This window comes from Syngnathoides biaculeatus, chromosome 10 (assembly GCF_019802595.1).
Source record: "Syngnathoides biaculeatus isolate LvHL_M chromosome 10, ASM1980259v1, whole genome shotgun sequence".
In the NCBI taxonomy this organism is placed as follows: Eukaryota; Metazoa; Chordata; class Actinopteri; order Syngnathiformes; family Syngnathidae; genus Syngnathoides; species Syngnathoides biaculeatus.
The window spans coordinates 18402824-18423791 of record NC_084649.1 but is presented as its reverse complement, the minus strand read 5'-3'; the positions used below and the strand labels follow the sequence as shown (position 1 = coordinate 18423791).

Sequence of the window (20968 nt, the reverse complement as noted above, 5' to 3'; positions counted from 1 at the left end):
ATACGTGCCGAGGAAGTGACTTTTACCGGCCCTGTTAGTGCTGCGCTAGCGTTAGCGCTATGCTAGCGTGTTGCTGCTGTGTTACTGGTGTGTCTAGCCCTAACCCTATTTTAACCAGTCTGTTAGCGTGAGTTAACGTTAGCTAGCGTTAAACTCTTTCTGTGTACAGTCTTTCTTTGGAAATATCTCGTGTTTCAATGTGGGCACTTGCGGCTTTTACACAGCTGCGGCGTATATATGTACCAGATGGTATTTCCTTTAGAAATGTACTCGGTAAGGCTTATCACCAGGTGCGCTCTGTCGGCCGGGAATTATGGTATATATTATAATCTCTGAAAATCATTTTAAAATGCCACCCTTGAAAATAATTGCCTTTCAAGACGAAAAAAAAAATTCAATAGAAACACGCATGGACTAAACTCTCCATAACTTTCACTAACAACCCCGCCTAAATGTAGCTCTTCAGCTAACATACAAAAGTGTCTCTCAGTTGAGATTTACAATTTCAATATACTTCCTTCATACCAAGTATTGTATTTCTTTCCTATTCAGAAGGGGGATTGGAGGCTTGCGAGGTCGTTTCAGAGAGAGCGCCCCGCTACCCCCCCAAAAAGTGAATTTAGCAATTACTGTACATCATCTATCCTAAGCACCACAGTTATTTGCTGAGTCTCATTTTAGTCTTGACCCTTCCTCAAGGGGTTGGATATTTGTCACGGTCGCATGGTGCCAGGATGCTTTACCTCAACGGGAAACCGTCTGCCGTTGATGCTGTGCTCCGAGCCTGCTGATGCATTACTCTGGCCCCAGTGGAACTCCATCTTCTCGGCTTTAAAGCGGCCTGGTAGCCCAGCGCCCCGCACAAAGTAGTCGTCCTTCAGAAGAACAGCAACTACGGACAGCAAAGACACCAACAAATTGTAAGATTTAATAAAAATGTATATATTTGATCATGGAAGCTTTAACGTGCTGTTGTTAAAAACTGCTTTTGTTTAAATATACATTCATTAAAATATAAAATAAGATTATATAATTGTCTTGAAGATTTTGATGGGGGAAAATGCATTTTTTAATTTTATCAGTTTATTGAGATTAATTGGGGACTCCAAATTGCAAGTCAGTATGATTGTGAATGCAAACGGTTGGTTGTTTCTCTGTGCCCTGCATTTGGCTGGCAACCAGTTCAGGGTGCACCCTGCCCTAAGAGAGCTGTGGTTGGCTCTAGCATCCCTGCGACCTTTGTGAGGATAAGCGACTCAGATGATGGAGAGTTTATTTTTTTGCCAATTGCCAATTTCACTCGATATGTCGTTATGCTTACTTATTTTGTATTGTGATTCTTGTTTGTGTGTTGTTGCTTGTTGTTCAGAGCCAGGACACTTGGTATTTTTAAATCTTAGTGATGCTTTCCTGGTTAAACCAGCCATCCATCCATTTTATTAGCCGCTTATCCTCGCGGTGGTAGCGGGAGTTCTGGAGCCTGTCCCAGCTGTCAACAGGCAGGAGGCGGGTACACCCTGAACCGGTTGCCGGCTAATCGCAGGGCACATCGAGACAAACAGCCACACTCACAATCACACCAATTAATGTTGCATGTTTTTGGGATGTGTGAGGAAACCGAAGTGCCTGGAGGAAACCCACGCAGGCACGGGGGAGAACATGCAAAGTCCACACAGGCGGGTCCGGGATTGAACCCGCGACCTCAGAAATGTGATGCCAACGCTTTACCAGGTGATCCACCGTGCTGCCCTGGCTAAACCATTTCAAACAAAAAATTTCAAATGATCAGAGGAAAATGCCGTCGTTTTGATACAGTTATGTCAGCAGTGAATTAAAAAAATGTTTTGCTATTTTTCCGAGGCCATTCAGATAGAATGATACCAGCATTCAATATGTTTTCATCGTTATAATCGAATGGTGCTGCCTTCTTTTAAAAATAATATACACTGATGGAAAAAAAAAACCTTTGTGGTTTTATTAAGACGGTAATAAAAGCATTTCTGTATCTAAAACCCTTTGGTTTGTCAGCACTTGATATCATTAGCCAGATTAGGCCTTGTGTTGTGTCGGCTGATCCCCTGTTACGGGGGGGGATTTAGACAGCTTCTCGGCCCACTTGTAATCATATCACAAAGGCACACACAGACCCCAAGTCAATACAGAAGAGCGCAAGAACACGCTGTGCACAGAGACGAGGTAAAAAAATCATGATAAATGAAATGGATCAACCCGTGATGGAAAGCAGGGAAGCGTTTGAAAAACGGCGACATTCGGGGAAAAATAGCAGTGAAGAGCAGAGAAGAGCATCAGGTGATGAGGGATGAGCTGAGCCCCTGTCGCGAGGCTCCAAAGAAATCTGCCAGCAGCATTAACGTGCCAGTGCTGCTTGAGATTATGGCAGAGCTCACAAAGAGGAGGGTTTTTAGATGTGGGAGATTTTCCAAGAATCAAAGCACGGGGGTCAGGCTGCGAGGGGAGGGGCCCGCCAATCACGCAATCGTAATTGTGCGACTCATTTGCAAAGATGCATAAATATTGACAGAGATGATAAATCCCCTCCGCCGCTGCTGTCGAAGCGCTGTAATCCTGTGCTCAACACGAGGAAAGTCAAGGAGTGGCGGAGTTTGCCGGCCCTGGGAGTTTCATTAGAAATGCGCTACCGGGTGTGTTTGAACCCTCCAACAGCAGAGCGGGAATTAGAAGCTAAGCCAAAAAGACCTTGAATCACAGCCTGCGAAAGAAGGCGAGTGTGTGTGAAAGTAAATCCTTGATCAATGCAAATGTCTCTGGGGTCATCCGATCCACTGTGAATTTGGTGCAAAGTTGCTTGAAATTTCAAATGTTTTTGTTGAGGAGCACTCGGACTGGCAGCCAATCAGTTTGATCTCAAAGCCGGCACACGGGAGCACCGGGAAATCAATGGCAGGGAACTTTCAAGACTGACTTCTTGATTACAGTATTGACTTTTGAAATCGCATAAAAACTCTTAAGACCCGTGTGTGTCGTCTACTTTTTAATGAAAAGTATGTTCGCGATGGCTGACGCCATGTGTGAAAGAATACAACTGATATGAGGAGTTTTGGTGGTGGGCGATTTGCCCTCAGCGCATCCACAGAACGGCGCACAAATTGGGAGTGTCATTTTGCGGCTGTGTTGCAAATAGCTGGGCCTTTACCCACTTTACGCTGAGGTTTTATTTTTTTTGTTTTTTTTAATAAAATACAGATTTGGAGCTGAAAACATTTGAGGCTTGAGCTGAAGGAGGAGCCACCCTGAAAATCCCCAGCTGGTCGCCATGGTAAACGGGTAAACGGGCTTTCACTTCTGTCGCGCTTCTCCGCCTTCGGGGCACTTGAAGCACTTTTTAACGCTGCCTCCACATTTACCTACTGATGACAAGAGCAATATCTCGCTGAAGGACACTTGGGCATGGTCAGGGGGGCTCATCTTGGGATGGAATCCACAAGCACTCGACCACCTGAGTCACGCGGCAAAATGGTAACGCAAAACCATATTATCGGTGGCACTCAGTGATACCCGTAATGCATTATCCAGTAAACGCCAAAATTCTGCCATTTTGAGGCACAAGCAAAGTAACGCGTTACTTAAACCAGCGGAGAAATCAGACTACAGTTACTATTTCTAAACTGCAATAGTTACTTTTGAGTCATCAATGTTCCTGGGCAAGTAGTGATTTGTGGAGATAACATTTAATCCTTTACGCAGATTTATGATTTCTAAATAAGGACCGCCGCACTGACAAAATTACAGTACTTGCCTTAAATATTAATAATAAAAAGTAACAGCTTTCAACTTGATTGTACCGTAATTTCCGGCCTATAAGACGTGACTTTTTTTCCCCACGCTTTCAACCATGTGGTTTGTGCGGCGATGCAGCTAATTTTTGCATTTTTTTCCAACGGCCGCAAGGGGGCACTCGAGCGGAAAAGGTAAGAATGAGACCGGTGGAATATATGTGCCAAGGAAGTGACTTTTACCGGTCCGGCCCTGTTAGCGCTGCGCTAGCGTGTTACTGCACTGTCTCAGGGATTTTTACCAGTATGTTTTTTTTTTTAACCAGCGCTAGCGTTACCGTTAGTACTGAGCTAGTGTTAGTGTGGCGCTATTGTTAGCGCAGCGCTAGCGTTAAACTCTTTCTGTGTACCGTCTTTGTAAATATCTCACGTTTCAATGTGGGCACTTGTGGCGTTTACACAGCTGCGGCGTATGTATGTACCAAATGGTATTTCCTTTAAAAATGTACTGGGTGAGGCTTATAACCGGGTGCGCTCTGTAGGCCAGGAATTACGGTAGTTGGAATTGTGAGCTCGTTTAACGCGCTGAATAGTTGACTTACGCAGTTGACCTTATTGTACTTCCTTGGATTTCAACACCTCTACAGAAATATATATAAATCTTAATTTGAGGAGAGAAGAGTTTAGAATACATTCATGCCAAAGAAATATTTTGCCACAAAACTGTTTTTCAGAATTTGCACAGTGCAAAGCAGTGGAAAAATCCCTTGGCGAGGCAAGTGTTAAAAAGCTGTTATTTCCATCTGTGTAAATAAGCAGCCCAAATTACTGCTCAGCTGTCCCAGTGGCCTTGGTTGTCATGGAGGCTAACAACCCTCATTATGATCAAATGCAAAAATATGACACTACTCTCAGAGAGACACTGCCAAAAGCACAAGATATCAATTCAGGTCAGGGTTTTCATACTACTGGTCCACGGATCTAGTGAAGCAAGGGGGGGGGGGGGGGGGGAGACGGGCACTGGTGTCTTCTCGATGTGTTGGCATACGTAAGCTTCAAAATGCGTCACGAGAGGCTGAATTTGTGTTTATGAAGGGACTTACAAGAATAACAAGGGATTACGATTGAAGGTGATTGTTTCTCACTTCAGTAAAATGGGAAATGTTTCAAATTGGGGTTTTGGAAGCACACAAAAGCAGTCTGGTCGTATTTATATGACAGATATTTTGATCTCTGACTGGCGACCAGTTCCTTTGGCTTGATGGTAGCTGGGTTAGGCTCCGGCTCTCCCGTGACCCTTGTGACAATAAGCGGCTTGGACAATAGAAGGCTGGATGGATGGATGGATATATTTTGCTGTAATATTTGACTGATAACATTTTTCTTGCAAAGTGAAAGGTAATTGCCCTGTGGTTGTGGTTTGTGTGGTTTCAAAGAATAATCTATCACCTAATCTGAAAGAATTAAGAATGATCATAGCGATCACTTTATTGATTTCTCAGAATCCAACCAATTGTGTGCAATGGCTTGTTGATGAAAAGTATCTTGAAGTAAATAATATATGCACTTATATACTGTACTAGCTACAGTTAGGATGTGTGGTGATGATTCCGCCTTGACGCAACATTTTTCAAGAGAATAAAAAAAAAAAAAATAGTACAGTAGTTTTTAAAACTCCTAACAGCCATAGCCACCCTTATTTATCTGACCTGCTTTTGAAATATGACCCCTGAAGTCCTTTCTCAGATTTTTCAGATATTTTAACAAGTCCTAAAACTTGAACGTGAAGCTTTAACCCTTTCCGGCAGGGGTTGCGAATTTGCAACAGGTTTAATAGAATCGAAAATTTTAAGGTTAAGTGTATGATTTTCTGAAAGTATCAAATTTGTCTCTCTGCAAAATTTTATTTGGTCCAAAGGGGGTTAAAAGTAAATTTAATGTATATCATTTTAACATTGATTTCAACTGAAATTTGGGTTTTAGTTGATATGATCTTTTTTATTTTCTTTAATTAATTTAAAATGTTCTTGTATTTTCATTGATTTTAACTAGATAATATGATAATCATATCAACATAACTGTCTCTTTGGAGAAAAAAAAAATGTACTTCATGAAAAACATGAAAGCAGATGGTGATGCGTAAACACTCCCGCAGCGCGACCTTTGTTTGCAGACCAAACTTTTACGTCCTTATGTTGGCCACCTGCTGTTCTGCCAGCAGCCTGTTGGTGGTCTCAAGCTGAGCGAAGTTGTGGATTCCCCAGAGGAGAAAGAGAAGAAAAGGCATGCGCGCCTTTCACAACGCCATACAGGATGTACAGCGTTTTATTCCTTCCTGTCACTCAGGTTGACGTGCAGCCGAAAGCTGAATGAACCATTTTCAAACACCGATTAGTTTGTCCACCGGTGAGTAGACTCCCTTTCCTCGTTATGATCAATGGAAAGACCAGTTCGACTCTCAAGTTTCATTTCGTCCTTTCTCGCACTTGACTTCACTTTAGTGCCGGCTCTCGCCCTTCTCCATTTCTCCTTCGGGATGTATTTTTCGCCAGAGACAATATCTGGCTCCATGTAAGAGGTGAAAATGGCAGGAGCCGCTCAAGAAGGATTAAAAGCCTGATAGCATCGATACTCCCTGACAGTACAGGTTGAACCAAAAAAAAAACATAAACCGGCAAATGACGGCACACGATACAATACAAAGAAAGCTACTTCATGGTGCTGACCTGTTTTTCCCGTGTTCTTCATGGTGGTCTGGTTGGAGGACTCAATGTTGAATTTGTCAAGCTGTAACTCCTGGTATTCGTCTGAAACCAAGGCTTTTTCATCCGCGATGTCCACAGGCGATTGGTTCTTTGCAGCACATTCCGGGTATAATGTCGACCAGCCTCGTGGTCCGTGGGTTCCTGTGGGGAAACACATTTCAAGAGGACTGTGAAAACTGCTGATCTGTCTTTGTCTAAGGACGTCGGATGACACGGCATTTCAAAACAATGCCAGCGATGCTCCCGCTCGCAGACAGCGAGGCTTTCGATATGCCCGCAAAATAACCTGCAAAAAGTAGAACAATTTCGTTTCACTGACGCGGCCCTATCGTCCTTCAATGAAAAACTGTTAAAGTCGATCATCTACAAGCAGCCTTTGTGTTATTTTCCTACAGGACCACACCTAGTTGAAGCAAACAAAGAATACACGATTGAGCCAATTGACAGCCCCAGCAAACTAAGAGGAAAGACTCCACTTAAACAATTCAGTGAGTACAGCAAACTAACTTCCTGTAGAATCCCTATCCACTGTCTGCTCTTTTAATCCTCTATCCCCTACAGTGGCACTTTTACAAAGAAATAATCCAAAACCGACAGGGGTCCCCTTGATCTCTTCTCGGATACAATGGGCCAATGCAACAACAAAAGCTGGAGGATCTGGGGAACAAGGATGCATGCACGGATTGTAACTTTTTCTGGGTTAACACAATATTCATGATCGCATTCCCCACAGATATAGGACAAGTTTGCAGCTGTCTCATGCAAAAGACATGAGAATCTCTCTCGATCCAGAATTGATTTGCTTCTTGCTCCGTACAAACACCTTCCAGCCACAGACCTTGTCCTTGAGTCTCCCGGAACAACAGCGTGATCCAGGATTATTTGGGAATTATCAATTGTTGAACCAGCCGGAACAATCCCACCCATCCTAATGCTAGTTGTTCTCACGCATAACAAGAACAAGCTCAGTCCCTTCCAATCATCATAATTCTAGGTTTGAGAATAAGAATACAACAATATATCTTCACTAATTTGATAAGGCAAGGCTTTCGGTCCCTCGGGTTGTGAGAGTGTCCCAAAAAGGGTTGGTTGTGCTGATTGAACGGGGAGATAAACCCATGTAAAAGCTGGAAGATCTGGTCAGGACCGCACAAAAATAAATCATGCCTGCATTAGCGACAAGGATTACATTTGTTATTCATGCATTTCGAGAAAATATGACTGAAGCAATACAAGAGCCGTATCTGCCCATCAAGAAACTGCACAGCTCATTTCAATTTCATTTAAAGCGAAAGCTTAGCAAATATATTTATACACAATGGATTTATAGAAAACAGTGATGGTTTATTTAAATGAAACTTTTCTGAGGAAAAAAAAAAACATCACTAGGTTGTACCGACACACTGTAGTAGAAGAAAAAGCGGCTCTAACATTTTGAAAATTTGAGATTAAACAGTTTTTAATTAAAAAAGTCAATACCAAGCAGATACTTACACTGAACATATTGATTCCTCCTGTATGAGCAGAAAATGTGCTCTAACATTTTGGACTTCGTTTCTCGGCCAAGGATCTCGGCAGGTAGAACCTTGACAAGGTAGCTTCGCAGTTTCGCAATCCCTGACGATATCGTTGATAAAAGTAGTTAACATTTAAAAATGTTTGGGTTATACCACGCTTCCATCTGATTTGTGTTTCAAGAACCGCGGAAAAAAAGGCATTATCAAAAGTTAAAATTCTCTTTGGCTGTCTGAAGTATAATGCCTCCGGTCGCTTTGAACATGCACCATTTTCCAAAAACAACAAAGTCTTCTATGTGGGCCACAAGACGAAAAAGACTACTGTATCACGCTTCACTGTTTTTCCCCCATAGAACATTGGCAAAGTACAAAAACAAAGATGCAAGATTGAGATAAAGGACCGACTCAGACATATTTGAGAACAGATAGGTCAGGCTACAAAATATACATGAGGGAACAATGAAAATAGGCTCATATAAAGCAAAAAAAAAAAACAAAACTTGATTCGAGCCAAAATGTATAACATCCAACAAAAAAAAAATCTGTGTCAGATATTGAAGTGTAACCTGAAAGGATTCTAATCATTTGGCTAATTTGCTATCCAAACACACACTGCAGTAGATGCCAGTGTCTGCTGGAGATCATTTTTGCTCCGATGCCAAAGGGAAGGGGCAGCACAACAATCAGATAACGGAGGGTTGCATTGTACTCACTTCCTCTATCTTTTTGCAATCTCCCAGCATGGTTACAATAAACCTTGTGGCCACTCTCCAATGCTACGGTGAGAACATTTAAACATGGTGTAATTTAACATACTGTTTTTTTTTTCCCCGCCGAACACCTCATCTTGGCCAGCCTCCTAACACATCAACATGGAAATCAGATGACACATGGTCTGATTTAACACTTGTATGAACACATAATGTTAATTAAATATGTAAACTCGCCCTATCATCATGCTATTTACCCAGATGCTCACAGGTAACACTTCATGGCATTATTTTTTTTCAAGCGGATTATGATTTTGAAAGCAGATTAACGGTTTGAATCCAAAAGGAGAATGTGTTTATCGGTGAGCCTTTAGAGAACAAACTAATCCACGTTGTCTGTGTTGCGCCATCGCAAAACCATTGGACATGTATTACGTGACTAGGACTATATGAAACACACAATGAAGCAAAACTGAGACTAAAAGTTGTGCTTTTTTTGGAAAAAAACAAAAACAAAACTGTGGTTTGGTTAAATAGTGAACTGAACCACAGTTTTTGCCGTGAGTATCTATATTTAAACTTTATACAGTATAATAAGACATCAAAACAACAAAGCCTTGGTTCTCGAACGTCCCCATAATCGAGCAAATCGGTTTTCGAACGAAAATTTCGAGATTTTTTTGCTTCTGTTTTCGAACGAAAAACTCGAACACCCCCGACAAAACCCCGAAATTACATATTGCGCGCGGCCTGACCAGGTGACCCATGACACGCTTTATTATTGTCAATTCGAACGCCCCACAAAAAAAACCCGGAAATAGCATATTGCGGGAGGGACAAGCAGTTGACCCACCCATGACGCGCTTTGTTGTCTATTCCAACGCCCCTCAAAAAAACCCGGAAATAACATAATGCACACGGCGCAAGCAGCTGACCCACCCACCACGCGTTTTGTTATTGTCAATTCGAACGCTCCCTGAAAAATAACCAGCGCACTTTTATTCTGTATTACGCACCCTCTGTACACAGATGTGTCTTGGTAGTGACTGTTGTTTTTCTTCTTATCAAGGACTACCATATTAACAGCCAATTATGGCTCCAAAGAAGGCGAGTTGCTTGTTTAAAGTTATTCTGCACTTTTGTTAATAAAAAAAAGTTGACAAGCCTGGGGGCGGAGTCGCTCCAGATACAGCAATGCACTCCCAGCCTAGCGTACTACTACTAGTAAAGCATACATTTTAAGCAAAAAATAAATATATTTCTTAAATTATTCTACTTTATAAAGTATTTAAACTATACATGCATTTCTAAGATGGAGTTTATTATCAGGAAAAGCTTGAAAAATGCTTTGAAAAGCCCGTTTTTTTTTGGCTTGGAACGCATTATTCTGTTTCCAATTATTGTAATGGGAAACATCGTTTCGGTTTTCGAACATATCACTTCTCGAACTGTTTTCTGGAACGGATTGCAGTCGAAAACCGACCAGTGTATTGTAGACAGACTATTGTGTTAAATGTTCTGCATGGCTCAGTTGGTGGAGCAGCAGTCCCCTAGGAAGAAGTTTGACATTTTGCTCTTGAGCCTTTGACCATGTCAACTTCCAGTGGCTCCTGATGCTGCATCAGCGGTCAGTGAATGAGCCGACGCCAAAGTCCCTTAATTAATTAATTAATATGTTTGTTTGTTTATTTATTTATTTACAACCAGATAAAACTGAGATCTGGAGCTCTTTCACAATGGTGACCTGACCAAGAGGTCAGCAATACGTCATAAGCAGTGTTACAAGAAAGAGACAGTAAAACATGTTTGAGGTGGACTGATGTTTTGGACATATTTAATATTTAAAACACTGGCACTATTCGGTGCTTTGAGTACCTAACTTTTTTTTTTTAATATAGAGAAAAGTGCCGTCCAAGTGAAAGCTCAATTACCAACTGACACAAGTTCCTTTTTTTTTTTTTTAATCTTGTCATCAAAATGCTTAGCTTGTTATGTATGCCCAAAGAATCAGCACCCCAACTTGTCACCTCCATCTGTTTGCATTGTCTTTTTCAATGTAATAAATATCTCCCCGTCGCCCTTCATGACAGATGATGGAAGTGTTCAGTTGTGCTAATAAGGCCACATTTTTATCCTTGACATGCCACAACGTTGCCGAACAAAAGACGACTGCTGTCAGGTACAAAATGCTGACCCCCACAACAGATGGTGGACGCACAGTTTGCAACACTGGTGAGGTGTCAAATGTCTGTGTTGGACAATCAATGACAACAACCACATTTGTCTTCACTCACACCACCTCATTTCAGAGATAACGGACTACAATGAAAAACTAGCGTGTTCCGTTGATTTTAAAAAAAGCCTTTGTATTGCTCTCGCAACCATTTTTAGGTACGACATTCTGCATACTTTCTTCAGTTATGCTAGAAGTAAACTACCGGTAATTTGAATACAGGACCACCTGCTTGCCTTACCAACATCTCCAACTATTTGTGGGATGCTACACTATTTTCCAAGGTATATGAAAAGCACCGTAATTCCCGGCCTACAGAGCGCACCTGGTCATCAGCCTCACCCAGTAAGTTTGTAAAGGAAATACCATTTGGTACATATATACGCTGAGCAGTGTAAAAGCAGCAAGTAACCACATTGAAACATGAGATATTTTTGACCAACTTTTTCAATAGAATACTAACAGGAGAGAAGATGCCAAAAGAATGGCGGAAAAGTGTGCTAGTCTCCATTTTTAAGAACAAAGGCGATGTTCAGAGCTGTGAATAAAGATGATGAGCCACACAATGAAGTTATGGGAAAGAGCAGTAGACGCTAGGCTCAGGACAGAAGTGAGTATCTGCGAGCAACAGTATGGTTTCATGCCTAGAAAGACTGCATCAGGGATCCGCGCTGAGCCCCTTCCTGTTTGCGGTAGTAATGGATAGGCTAGGTTAGACTGGAATCCCCTCGGACTATGATGTTCGCAGATGATATTGTGATCTGCAGTGAAAGCAGGGAACAGGCGGAGGAACAATTAGAAAGATGGAGGCACGCGCTGGAAAGGAGTGGAATGAAGATCAAAGTTTATAAAACAGTGGTGAGGCTCAGCCATGATGTAGGGATTAGAGACGGTGGCACTGAAGAAATAACAGGCAGCAGAACTGGGGGTGGCAGAAATGAAGATGCTGAGGTTCTCGCTTGGAGTGAACATGTTGGATAGGATTAGAAATGAGGTCATGTGAGTGACAGCTAAAGTTGGATGTTTTTGGAGACAAGGTTAGAGAGAGCAGACTTCAATGGTTTGGACATTTTCAGAGGCGAGAGAGTGAGTATAATGGTAGAAGGGTGCTGAGGATGGAGCTGCCAGGCAAAAGAGCGAGAGGAAGACCAAAAAAAAGGTTGATGGATGTGGTGAGGGAGAACATGAGGACAGTGGTTGCTAGAGAAGAAGATGAATGAGATAGGCTTAGATGGAAAAAGATGACACACTGACGATGACACCCCTAATGGGACAAGCCGAAAGGAAAAGAAGATATTTACAAAGAAAGACAGAATACAGAGAGTTTAACGCTAATGCTCGCACCGCGCTTACGCTAACGCTAGCACCACACAAACAGGGCCAGTTAAAAAAACATACCGGTAAAAATCACTGAGACACGGCAGTAACACTAGTGCATCGTTAAAAGGGGCCGGACCGGTAAAAGTCACTTCCTCGGCACATATATTCCATGGGTCTCACTCTTACCTTTTCCGCTCCGCTCGAGTGCCCCCTTACACAAATTAGCCGCATCACCGCATAAACCGCAGGGTTGAAAGCGTGTGAAAAAAGTCGCAGCTAAGAGGCTGGAAATTACGGCACAATGAAGTTGAAAGCTGTTAATTTTTATTATCAATATTTAAGACAAGTATTGTAATTTCTTATTTAGAAATCATAAATCTGTGTGAAGGATTAAATGTTATTACCACAAATGTTGACATTCTTGTGACTGCCGTGTGCCAAAGAGATCTGACAGCGATGTCACGTGGTTTGTAAGTTCCATAAGTATGGCATAAACATTTCTTTTTTTTATCGGCTAATGTGCGTAATTAACGTTTTCAGATGCCAATCAAACAAGTTCACTTTGAAGATATCAACACCCGCTTCTTCAGGTAGAACAAGCATCTATCGATGCTTCCCACAGCGTCGACGTGGGATAAGGATGAGATAAAACCGCGGGAGAGGGCGTCTTGATAAGAGCAGTGACTGAGGGGGGTTCTCGGCTATGAATTACAGCCGGCAAACGTGTCTGAATACAGTTATTGCCGTCTGAGACTGCATTGAACAAAAAATAATAGTGAGGAAAATCACCCTGGCAAAATGGGGCCAGCCAATTTTGATGAGTGACTGTAACCGAGTCTAAATAGGGTCATGCTGCCAAAACGACACACCGTCATAAAATCAAAGCAGAGTTAAAAAATGTGACAGCGCCGCTGCGCCATCTTTTGAGACATAACTGCGAGGCTAGATCAGTGACCTAAAACAGATAACACGCCTGTGAGTCCTTCAAACAGTGCGTGAAAGTACTAATTGAAACAATATGTAAGTCAAGTGTGTTTTAATATTCCTATAGAACTCGCAAAAGAGCTCCTTCGCAAATTATTTTTACCAGGCGGCGGGGAATGACATAACACTCCCAGTGGGTGTCAGTGGGTTTCAAAGACGAGTGATGTAATTTTCAAGTACAGTAATCTATACAGCAAAAAAAAAAAAAAAAAACTGTTACTTCCATGCGTTTGATTTTGTTTTCCAACTGTGCTCGGCATTCATTTTTAAAAGGATATTTACGGAAACAGGTACAGAATACTTTGGAGCCCACAAGTGCGGCCACGAAACATAAGAGGCTGTGTCACATAATTTTGCTGCTGTAGAAGCTCCAATGCGGGGGTGTCAACATTTATTAAGTCATGGGCCACATCATAGTTAGGGTTTCCCCTCATAAGGCCATGATGACTGTGGACCCATATCAATTTATGATCACCTTATATAATTACATATACTCCAAAAATTGATAGATAACCAGTTTTGAAATCAGATATCATTAAAAGCTGTTTGAGAGACATTCTTTTTTATTGGTCAAAGGAAATTCAATACTTTATTTTTTGAAACTGTACACAATGTACAGTTGTTGTAACTGTACACAATGTACAGTTGTTGTATTGGAGCATGAAACAAGTTGATGCACATGCTTATGGGGGCCGCAATAAATTATGTAGAAGGCTCAATTTGGCCCCCAGGCCTTGAGTTTGACACACATGGTCTTATGGAACTAGATGGTCAAAGCAAGATTTTATGCTATTATTACAGCATGTTAACCATAATAAATAATTAATTAATTGATTAATAAAATGGGGCGGCACGGTGGATCAGCTGGTAAACCTTTGGCCTCAGAGTTCTGAGGTCCCAGGTTCAATCCCGGCCCCGCCAGTGTGGAATTTGCATGTTCTCCCCGTGCCTGCGTGGGTTTCCTCCGGGCACTCCGGTTTCCTCCCACATCCCAAAAACATGCAACATTAATTGGACACTAAATTGCCCCTAGGTGTGATTGTGAGTGCGGCTGTTTGTCTCGTTGTGCCCTGCAAATTGGCTGGCAACCAGTTGAGGGCGTACCCTGCCCCCTGCCCGTTGACAGCTGGAATAGGCTCCAGCACTCTCCACGAGGATAAGCGGCGAAGAAAATGGATGGATGGATGGATGGATGGATGGATGGATGATGGATGGATGGATGGATTGATGGATTGATGTCCAAATCAGAAAAGTTGTTTTACTCATAACAACACATTTATATAAAAACAATCTTCAGCATTATAGAACTTTCATAAAGATTCAATTTTAGAGATCTCTGAATGTTTTACGATTTTAAACAAGAATGATGAGTTTCAAACTCAAATTTGTAGCATATCCCTGGGTTTCACCGAGAAGTCCTTAAAGAATCAAACACATTGAACAACAAAATTTTAGTAGTAATGACTATAATTGGACAAAACCTAATTATTCATATTTTTTGTACAATATATTTGAAAATTCATGTACAGTAATTACATTTTAGAATTAAGAATATAATTTCATTTAAAAAAAACTAGTCGTTAGTCACACTAGTCCAGAGGTTGGCAACTAGGAGGTCTTTAGCGCCCGCCTATTGGGTCCCTGGAGCTTTTTCCAAAAATGTGTGAAAATGGGAAAAGATGTGGGATAAAATATATATACTGTATTTTCCGTACTACAAGGCTCACCGCATTATAAGGTGCACCTTCAAAGAATCTTCTTTTCGTTTTGGCTTGTCCCGTTAGGGGTGACCTATATAAAAACTTTTTTCATATTGTTATGTGTGTGTGTATTTTTATTCTTTGTTCTCTTTATTTTTCTATTATGCTTTTAAGTTGTTATAATGCGGATCTTTGTGACACTGTTTCCTTTCATACTTTTAAGTCTTTATGATGTGATGCAGTTTTCTCGAACGCTCTTGGGTCCGTGTGACGTGAACTCTTTGTGTCCTTTGTGACGCGGAAGTCTGAAAGGTTTCAAGGATTATCTACATAAGGACGAGAAAGACGGACAACAAGGTTTCTTCTCACGACCTCACGGCTGCTCTGGGAAACTACGCTGCTTGGAACACTAACTACACGGACGCCGGCTGCTTTTCGTTTTTGGACCAGCTGGAACTTTCGCTAACTTGGAATACCCACTGGGACAAACATTTGCTTGTTTGGGAACACTCATTCAACATTGGTGACTATTTGCCGTTGTGGCTCAACTACTCTGTTCTTGAATGCTCATTTTGTGTTAGCTATTTTGTCGTGTTTGAGAGGCCCCGTAGCTCAGTGGTTAGAGCACTGGGGTTGTGGGTTCGTATCCCACTCGGGCCTCCCTGAGAAGGGTTGCGTCAGGAAGGCCAGCCGGCGTAAAAATTGTGCCAAACATATATATGCGTTCATCTGAGATGATACGCTGTGGCGACCCCGAAAGGGACAAGCCGAAAGAAACACACAATTTTAAAAATGCCTTGTAGCATTTTGCTGGTTTGAACAAAGGGGACGCTAGTCTAAATTTACACGTAACAATATATAAAGTGCACCGTATTATAAGCCGCACCGCATTATTTGGCGCATAGAATAGACGTTACAGTAAAGGCTGGGGTTACGTTATGCATCCATTGATGGAGCTGCACGAAAGGCTCAATATTGATGCATATATAAGGCACACCGGATTATAAAGCGCACCATCGGGTTTTGAGAAAATTAAAGGTCTTAGGTGTGTCTTATAGTGCGGAAAATAGGGTACATTTGGTTTTAGTATGCTTGATATAGGGGGAGAAACATGACACAAACATTCTTAAAGTTTCCAATCCTGTAAAAACATGTGGAATAAATGTTAAAATTTCATCATTTCTATCCACGAAAATTTGCGCTGTAGCCTGCGACGCGTGCTTCTTTGAGCTCGGCGTAGCAGGTGGCTGTTGCAAACAAACCGGCAGGTGTGTGATGGGCCGTGGATCGCGAAGGGGAAAAAAAGAAAGATAGCCGAGGAGAACACAGGATTGAACAGCTCTCGGATCAGAATCATTTGCTTTCATTACCAACACGGAAGGTTTGCTTACATGTCTGGTTTGGAATGGCAATAACATTTCCAGAGAAGGCATGCTATATTTGCAGCCAAGTACCCTGTTGCGGCCCACATAAACTTTTTGTTTTTGTATTTTTTGGTCCAATATGGCTCTTTCGACATTTTGGGTTGCCGACCCCTCTACTAGTCAATCAACTATTATAGAAACTGATTCAGTACTTGCCAGTGATGTTCATTTAGGCTGTTTGTTTTCGATCCATCCATCCATCCATCCATCCATCCATCCATTTTCTTTGCCGCTTATTCTCACAAGGGTTGGGGGGGGGAGTGCTGGAGCCTATCCCAGTTGTCAATGGGCAGGAGGCGGGGTACACCCTGAACTGGTTGCCAGGCAATCGCAACGCACATAGAGAGAAACAGTCACACTCACAATCACACCTACGGGCAATTTAGAGTGTTCAAATAACGTTGCATGTTTTTGGGACGTGGGAGGAAACCGGAGTGGCCGGAGAAAACCTATGCAGGCACGGGGGGAACATGCAACCCTCCACACAGGCGGGGCCGGGATCGAACCCCGGTCCTCAGAACTGTGAGGCCAACGCTTTACCATCTGATACACAGTGCCGCCACCATTTGTTTTATCAAGAAAAATATCTCCATGATGTTAATCGTTAATTGAAATGTTTTTAAACTGTACACAATGTCACTGGTTTCATATATGTGTAATTAATAACATAAATGTCTATTTTGACCTGAGAATAAATACAGAAGACTAACCTACACATGACAAAGAAAAAAAAAAAAAATAAAAACTTTCCATGAATTCCTACGGTATAACAATGAATATGTTGTCATATAACACTGCAACAGGAAAAAAATCTATACACTAGTAAATTGTAGCTTATGTATTGTGCATATTTTATAGATAACGCCCCCCGTCCACATCAAATTTTAATGAAAACCAAATAACTAATTTTTTCCACTGTATAAAAACTTGTCTAAAATGTAGTATTTCCGAAAGGTAAAAATCCAAAAGTTTTGTTACTGGCTGTATTGGTTGTTCAAATGATAGAGACTACAAAGGGAGAAAAATGAGGAAAAAGAGGGCTTTGAAGGTGAACATGAAACACTAAAATAAAACATCTTGCTAAAGTACAAAGAGATAAGAGACCTTTTTAAAAAAAAAAAAAAAAAACATCTTTATCTTTAGTCCCCTGCACACACGAGTTGAGCTTCGTGCACGTGTATTTGATCTTCCAATATTTCTCAGACAACATTAAAGCAGGAAGGAGGCAACAGCGAAATCAAAAGACTTGTTTAATTTCCAACTGCTAGAGAACAGAGCGAAAACAATGACCACATCATAGGACTGACGCAGAAAGAATCGACAACATTGCCCATCTCGTTCGGTTCGGATATACACGTTGCATAAGCGTCTTGTCGGAGGCGTTACTTAACCCCGACTGATTCCATTACTCAATTTAACACGATGACCTAATAGCACTCACTCGGCCTTTCAAGATCCGGCCTCCACTTCCAGTTAATGTCTCGGAGAGAGGGTGGAGCAAAAGATAAACAATCCATTTGTCTCACGTCTCGACACATGCCTTAAAACAAAAAAGGCCTCTGTTTTTTTTTTTTTTTTTAAGCTCTTTAATGCACTCTACCCTGCCAAGTGCACTGGCCAATCACTTACTGTTACTTACTGAGTCACTTTTAAATCAATACCCCCTAACTAATTTGAACTTCGAAACACGTTTTTGCATTCGGGTGCGAAGGGCATGATAAATCACCCCGGGTACGACTGACACTGACACGCTCGCTCGCAAGAAAATCTAAATATTTTTGCCGTCGGAGCGAGCGTTACACCGGACGCAACCATTGATTTCAAGTTGCGTCGCTGCGTCCTGAGAAGCAGGCATCTGATAAGAACGGCGCCAAGGCTGTCTCCGAGGGCCAGCTCAATCTTTAATCAGGGGTCATTGTGTTCCATACAGCAGCCCCCGACACATAAAAGCGAGCAGAGGAAGTGCTAAATCATACAGGCATCGCCGTCTAATTGGCCCGCAGAATGACCACTAGCCAAAATATTGTTTTCCCTCCGTGCTATCTGCTTCCATCTCGTGGACTTTCATAGAAACTGTTGCTTCCTGTTCGGTGGGTGTTGGCCCGCTGCATAAGTACAACATCCCTTTCGTCTGTAAAAATAATCTCCAGCACCTCGTGTGAAGAAAAGGAGAGGGACAGAAATACTTGCCGTCCCGCAAGGAAGCGCTTCCCTCCAACAGAACAACGTGATCGGTTTCCCCTTGAACGTGGCAGCGGGCCAACTTGTCTCAACCCAACAGTGGCTCCACTGCTTAGCATGAGTGCATAACCCTGTCAAGCGAACTTCAAGAGGAAAGTTTCTGCTCCAAAGTTGCGTGTCAGAGAGATGAAACGGGACAGTTCGTTGTTATTTAAATACCGTAACACTCAGGCAGAATAATGCAACACCCTCGGGAGCCCTTAGACTTTTTCTGAACTTTGTCTTTCTTTAACCATTTGGGTGTTACACAAGCAACTCGGATGAGCGCGCTTTGCGCGCCGTCACCGGGCGACACGTCCCAGTTTGTTCTCCTCCACAGCACAGCTGCTGTGGCACCGTCGACGCGCCATGCGGGTGATCAGAGAGGAAGCGGCGGCAGGTGGACGCCGCGACCTGTCAAATCAGACAGCGCCGCACTTGCGCTCCGGCTCACATTAAATGATACAAAACCCAACATTAACTCGAATGCTCAATGGCTACAATTCTTCTTGTATCGCCCAAAAATTCTTTTTATAATAAATATTCCAGTGAATTCAAGAAAAAGGGATCTTTGTTGACACTGCATATTTGGTGTCAGTTCAGGATGAATTCCGATCATTGCTGAGAATGCCAGGCAATTTCAAAGTTTGTTATGGTAATTGCGGTGTTACGCAGACAAATGCGCTCGTTATTTTTGTGCATCCACTGTGCCTAAAGATGGGCCCCACACATCCAGCTAAACATCACCACAAGCACACAGTAAAAAAAATCCAAGATTCAATTATATAATCACATTATCCAGTGTAGCAGGCTAAAACTGACCTGTAATTGCACTGGGCCCAAAACTAAGATGCATAAATATTGTATGCTTTGTGGAAAATAACACTGAAAAGTTAACAGCATATTTTTTTTTTACTGATGTAATTCACTTGAATTATCATAAAATGACTATGTTAAGCCTGTGTGGGGTTTGCGCTTGCATTTGTTTTCGCCGGGTAACCAGGAGTCCTCATACACAATTCTTCTTTTCTTTTCGGCTTGTCCCAATTTGGGGTTGCCACAGCGTGTCATCTTTTTCCATCTAAGCCCATCTCGTGCATGTTCCTCTTTAACGTCTACTGTCCTCATGTCTACACTCACAACATCCATCAACCTTTTCTTTAGTCTTCCTCTCGCTCTTTTGCCTGACAGCTCCATCCTCAGCACCCTTCTACCAGTATACTCTCTTGCCTCTGGACATGTCCAAACCATCAAAGTCTGCTCTCTCAAACCTTGTCACCAGACACCTTCCGCCAATTGTTCAACCCCACTTGGACCCATTTCTTCACTCACCAGTGCTCTGTATTCTTGACCCCAAGTATTTGAAGTCGTCCACCCTCGCTATCTCTTCTCTCTGGAGATTCACTCTTCGCCCACCACCCCTCTCATTCATACACATATACTCTGTTTTACTTTGGCTAATCTTCATTCCTTTCCTTTCCAGTGCGTGCCTCCATCTTTCTAATTGGTCCTCTACCTGCTCCCTGCTTTCACTGCAGATCACAATATCATCTGCAAACATCATGGTCCATTACGACCGCAAACAGGAAGGGGCTCAGAGCGGATCCCTGATGCAGTCCCACCTTCACCTTAAATTCTTCTGACACACCTACGCAACATCTCACCGCTGTTCTGCTGTCCTCATACATGTCAAATGCATGATAGATAGATCGGAAAATTCTGGTGTGAGAATGATTGCATGTACACCTGCGATTGTCTGGCCACTGGTCCAGAGTGGCCATAGCCTCTTACCAAAAGTCATCTCGAAAGGCTCCAGATCACCCTAATGAGGACAAGAAATGTGGAAATTGGAAAGATAGATGACAAAGTTCACCCATGTTTCAATAGCAACTAAAATCAACCCAAGGCCTTGATCCTTCAATCTGTTCTGATGATTTCTTTCTTTTTCTTTTTTTGCTTTTGCTTTTTTAAGTTTAAAATGATTGCACAAAAATTGTTGGCACTCTAAAAGATTTCAAAAGAAGAAACTTGTCTGATCAGTAATACACATCCTCAGGCAAGGACACTTTCTTAACCTTTTCTCCTTGGAAGGGAATATAATTTCAGATTCATAACTTTATTTTCATAGACACTTTGAACCACATAATCTAATTTACTAATACTTAATATTTGTACGAAACCAAATGAAATGAAAATCTTTTCTTAACATTTTGGTATTTGTGAAAACAGGATTCTCTCTCCTGCAATAAAAGAGAGAGGGTCCACTTGTATGCAATGTGCCCTCTAATTTTTGACACGTCTGAGCAAACACACTAAGCCCGTGAGCGCCCCCTTTGCCCA

The 20968-nt window shown here is 42.1% G+C and overlaps 1 protein-coding gene across 1 annotated transcript in view; it reads right to left on the bottom strand.

The window, feature by feature from the left end:
- Positions 1 to 20968, bottom strand: part of ca16b (carbonic anhydrase XVI b) — a 131509-nt gene that overhangs the window by 56198 nt on the left and 54343 nt on the right. The window contains exons 3-4 of the mRNA XM_061831416.1: positions 6482 to 6661; positions 744 to 892 (exon numbers count right to left, since the gene is read on the bottom strand). Of these exons, the coding sequence (XP_061687400.1) occupies positions 744 to 892; positions 6482 to 6661 (329 nt within the window). The remainder of the gene's footprint in view (positions 1 to 743; positions 893 to 6481; positions 6662 to 20968) is intronic.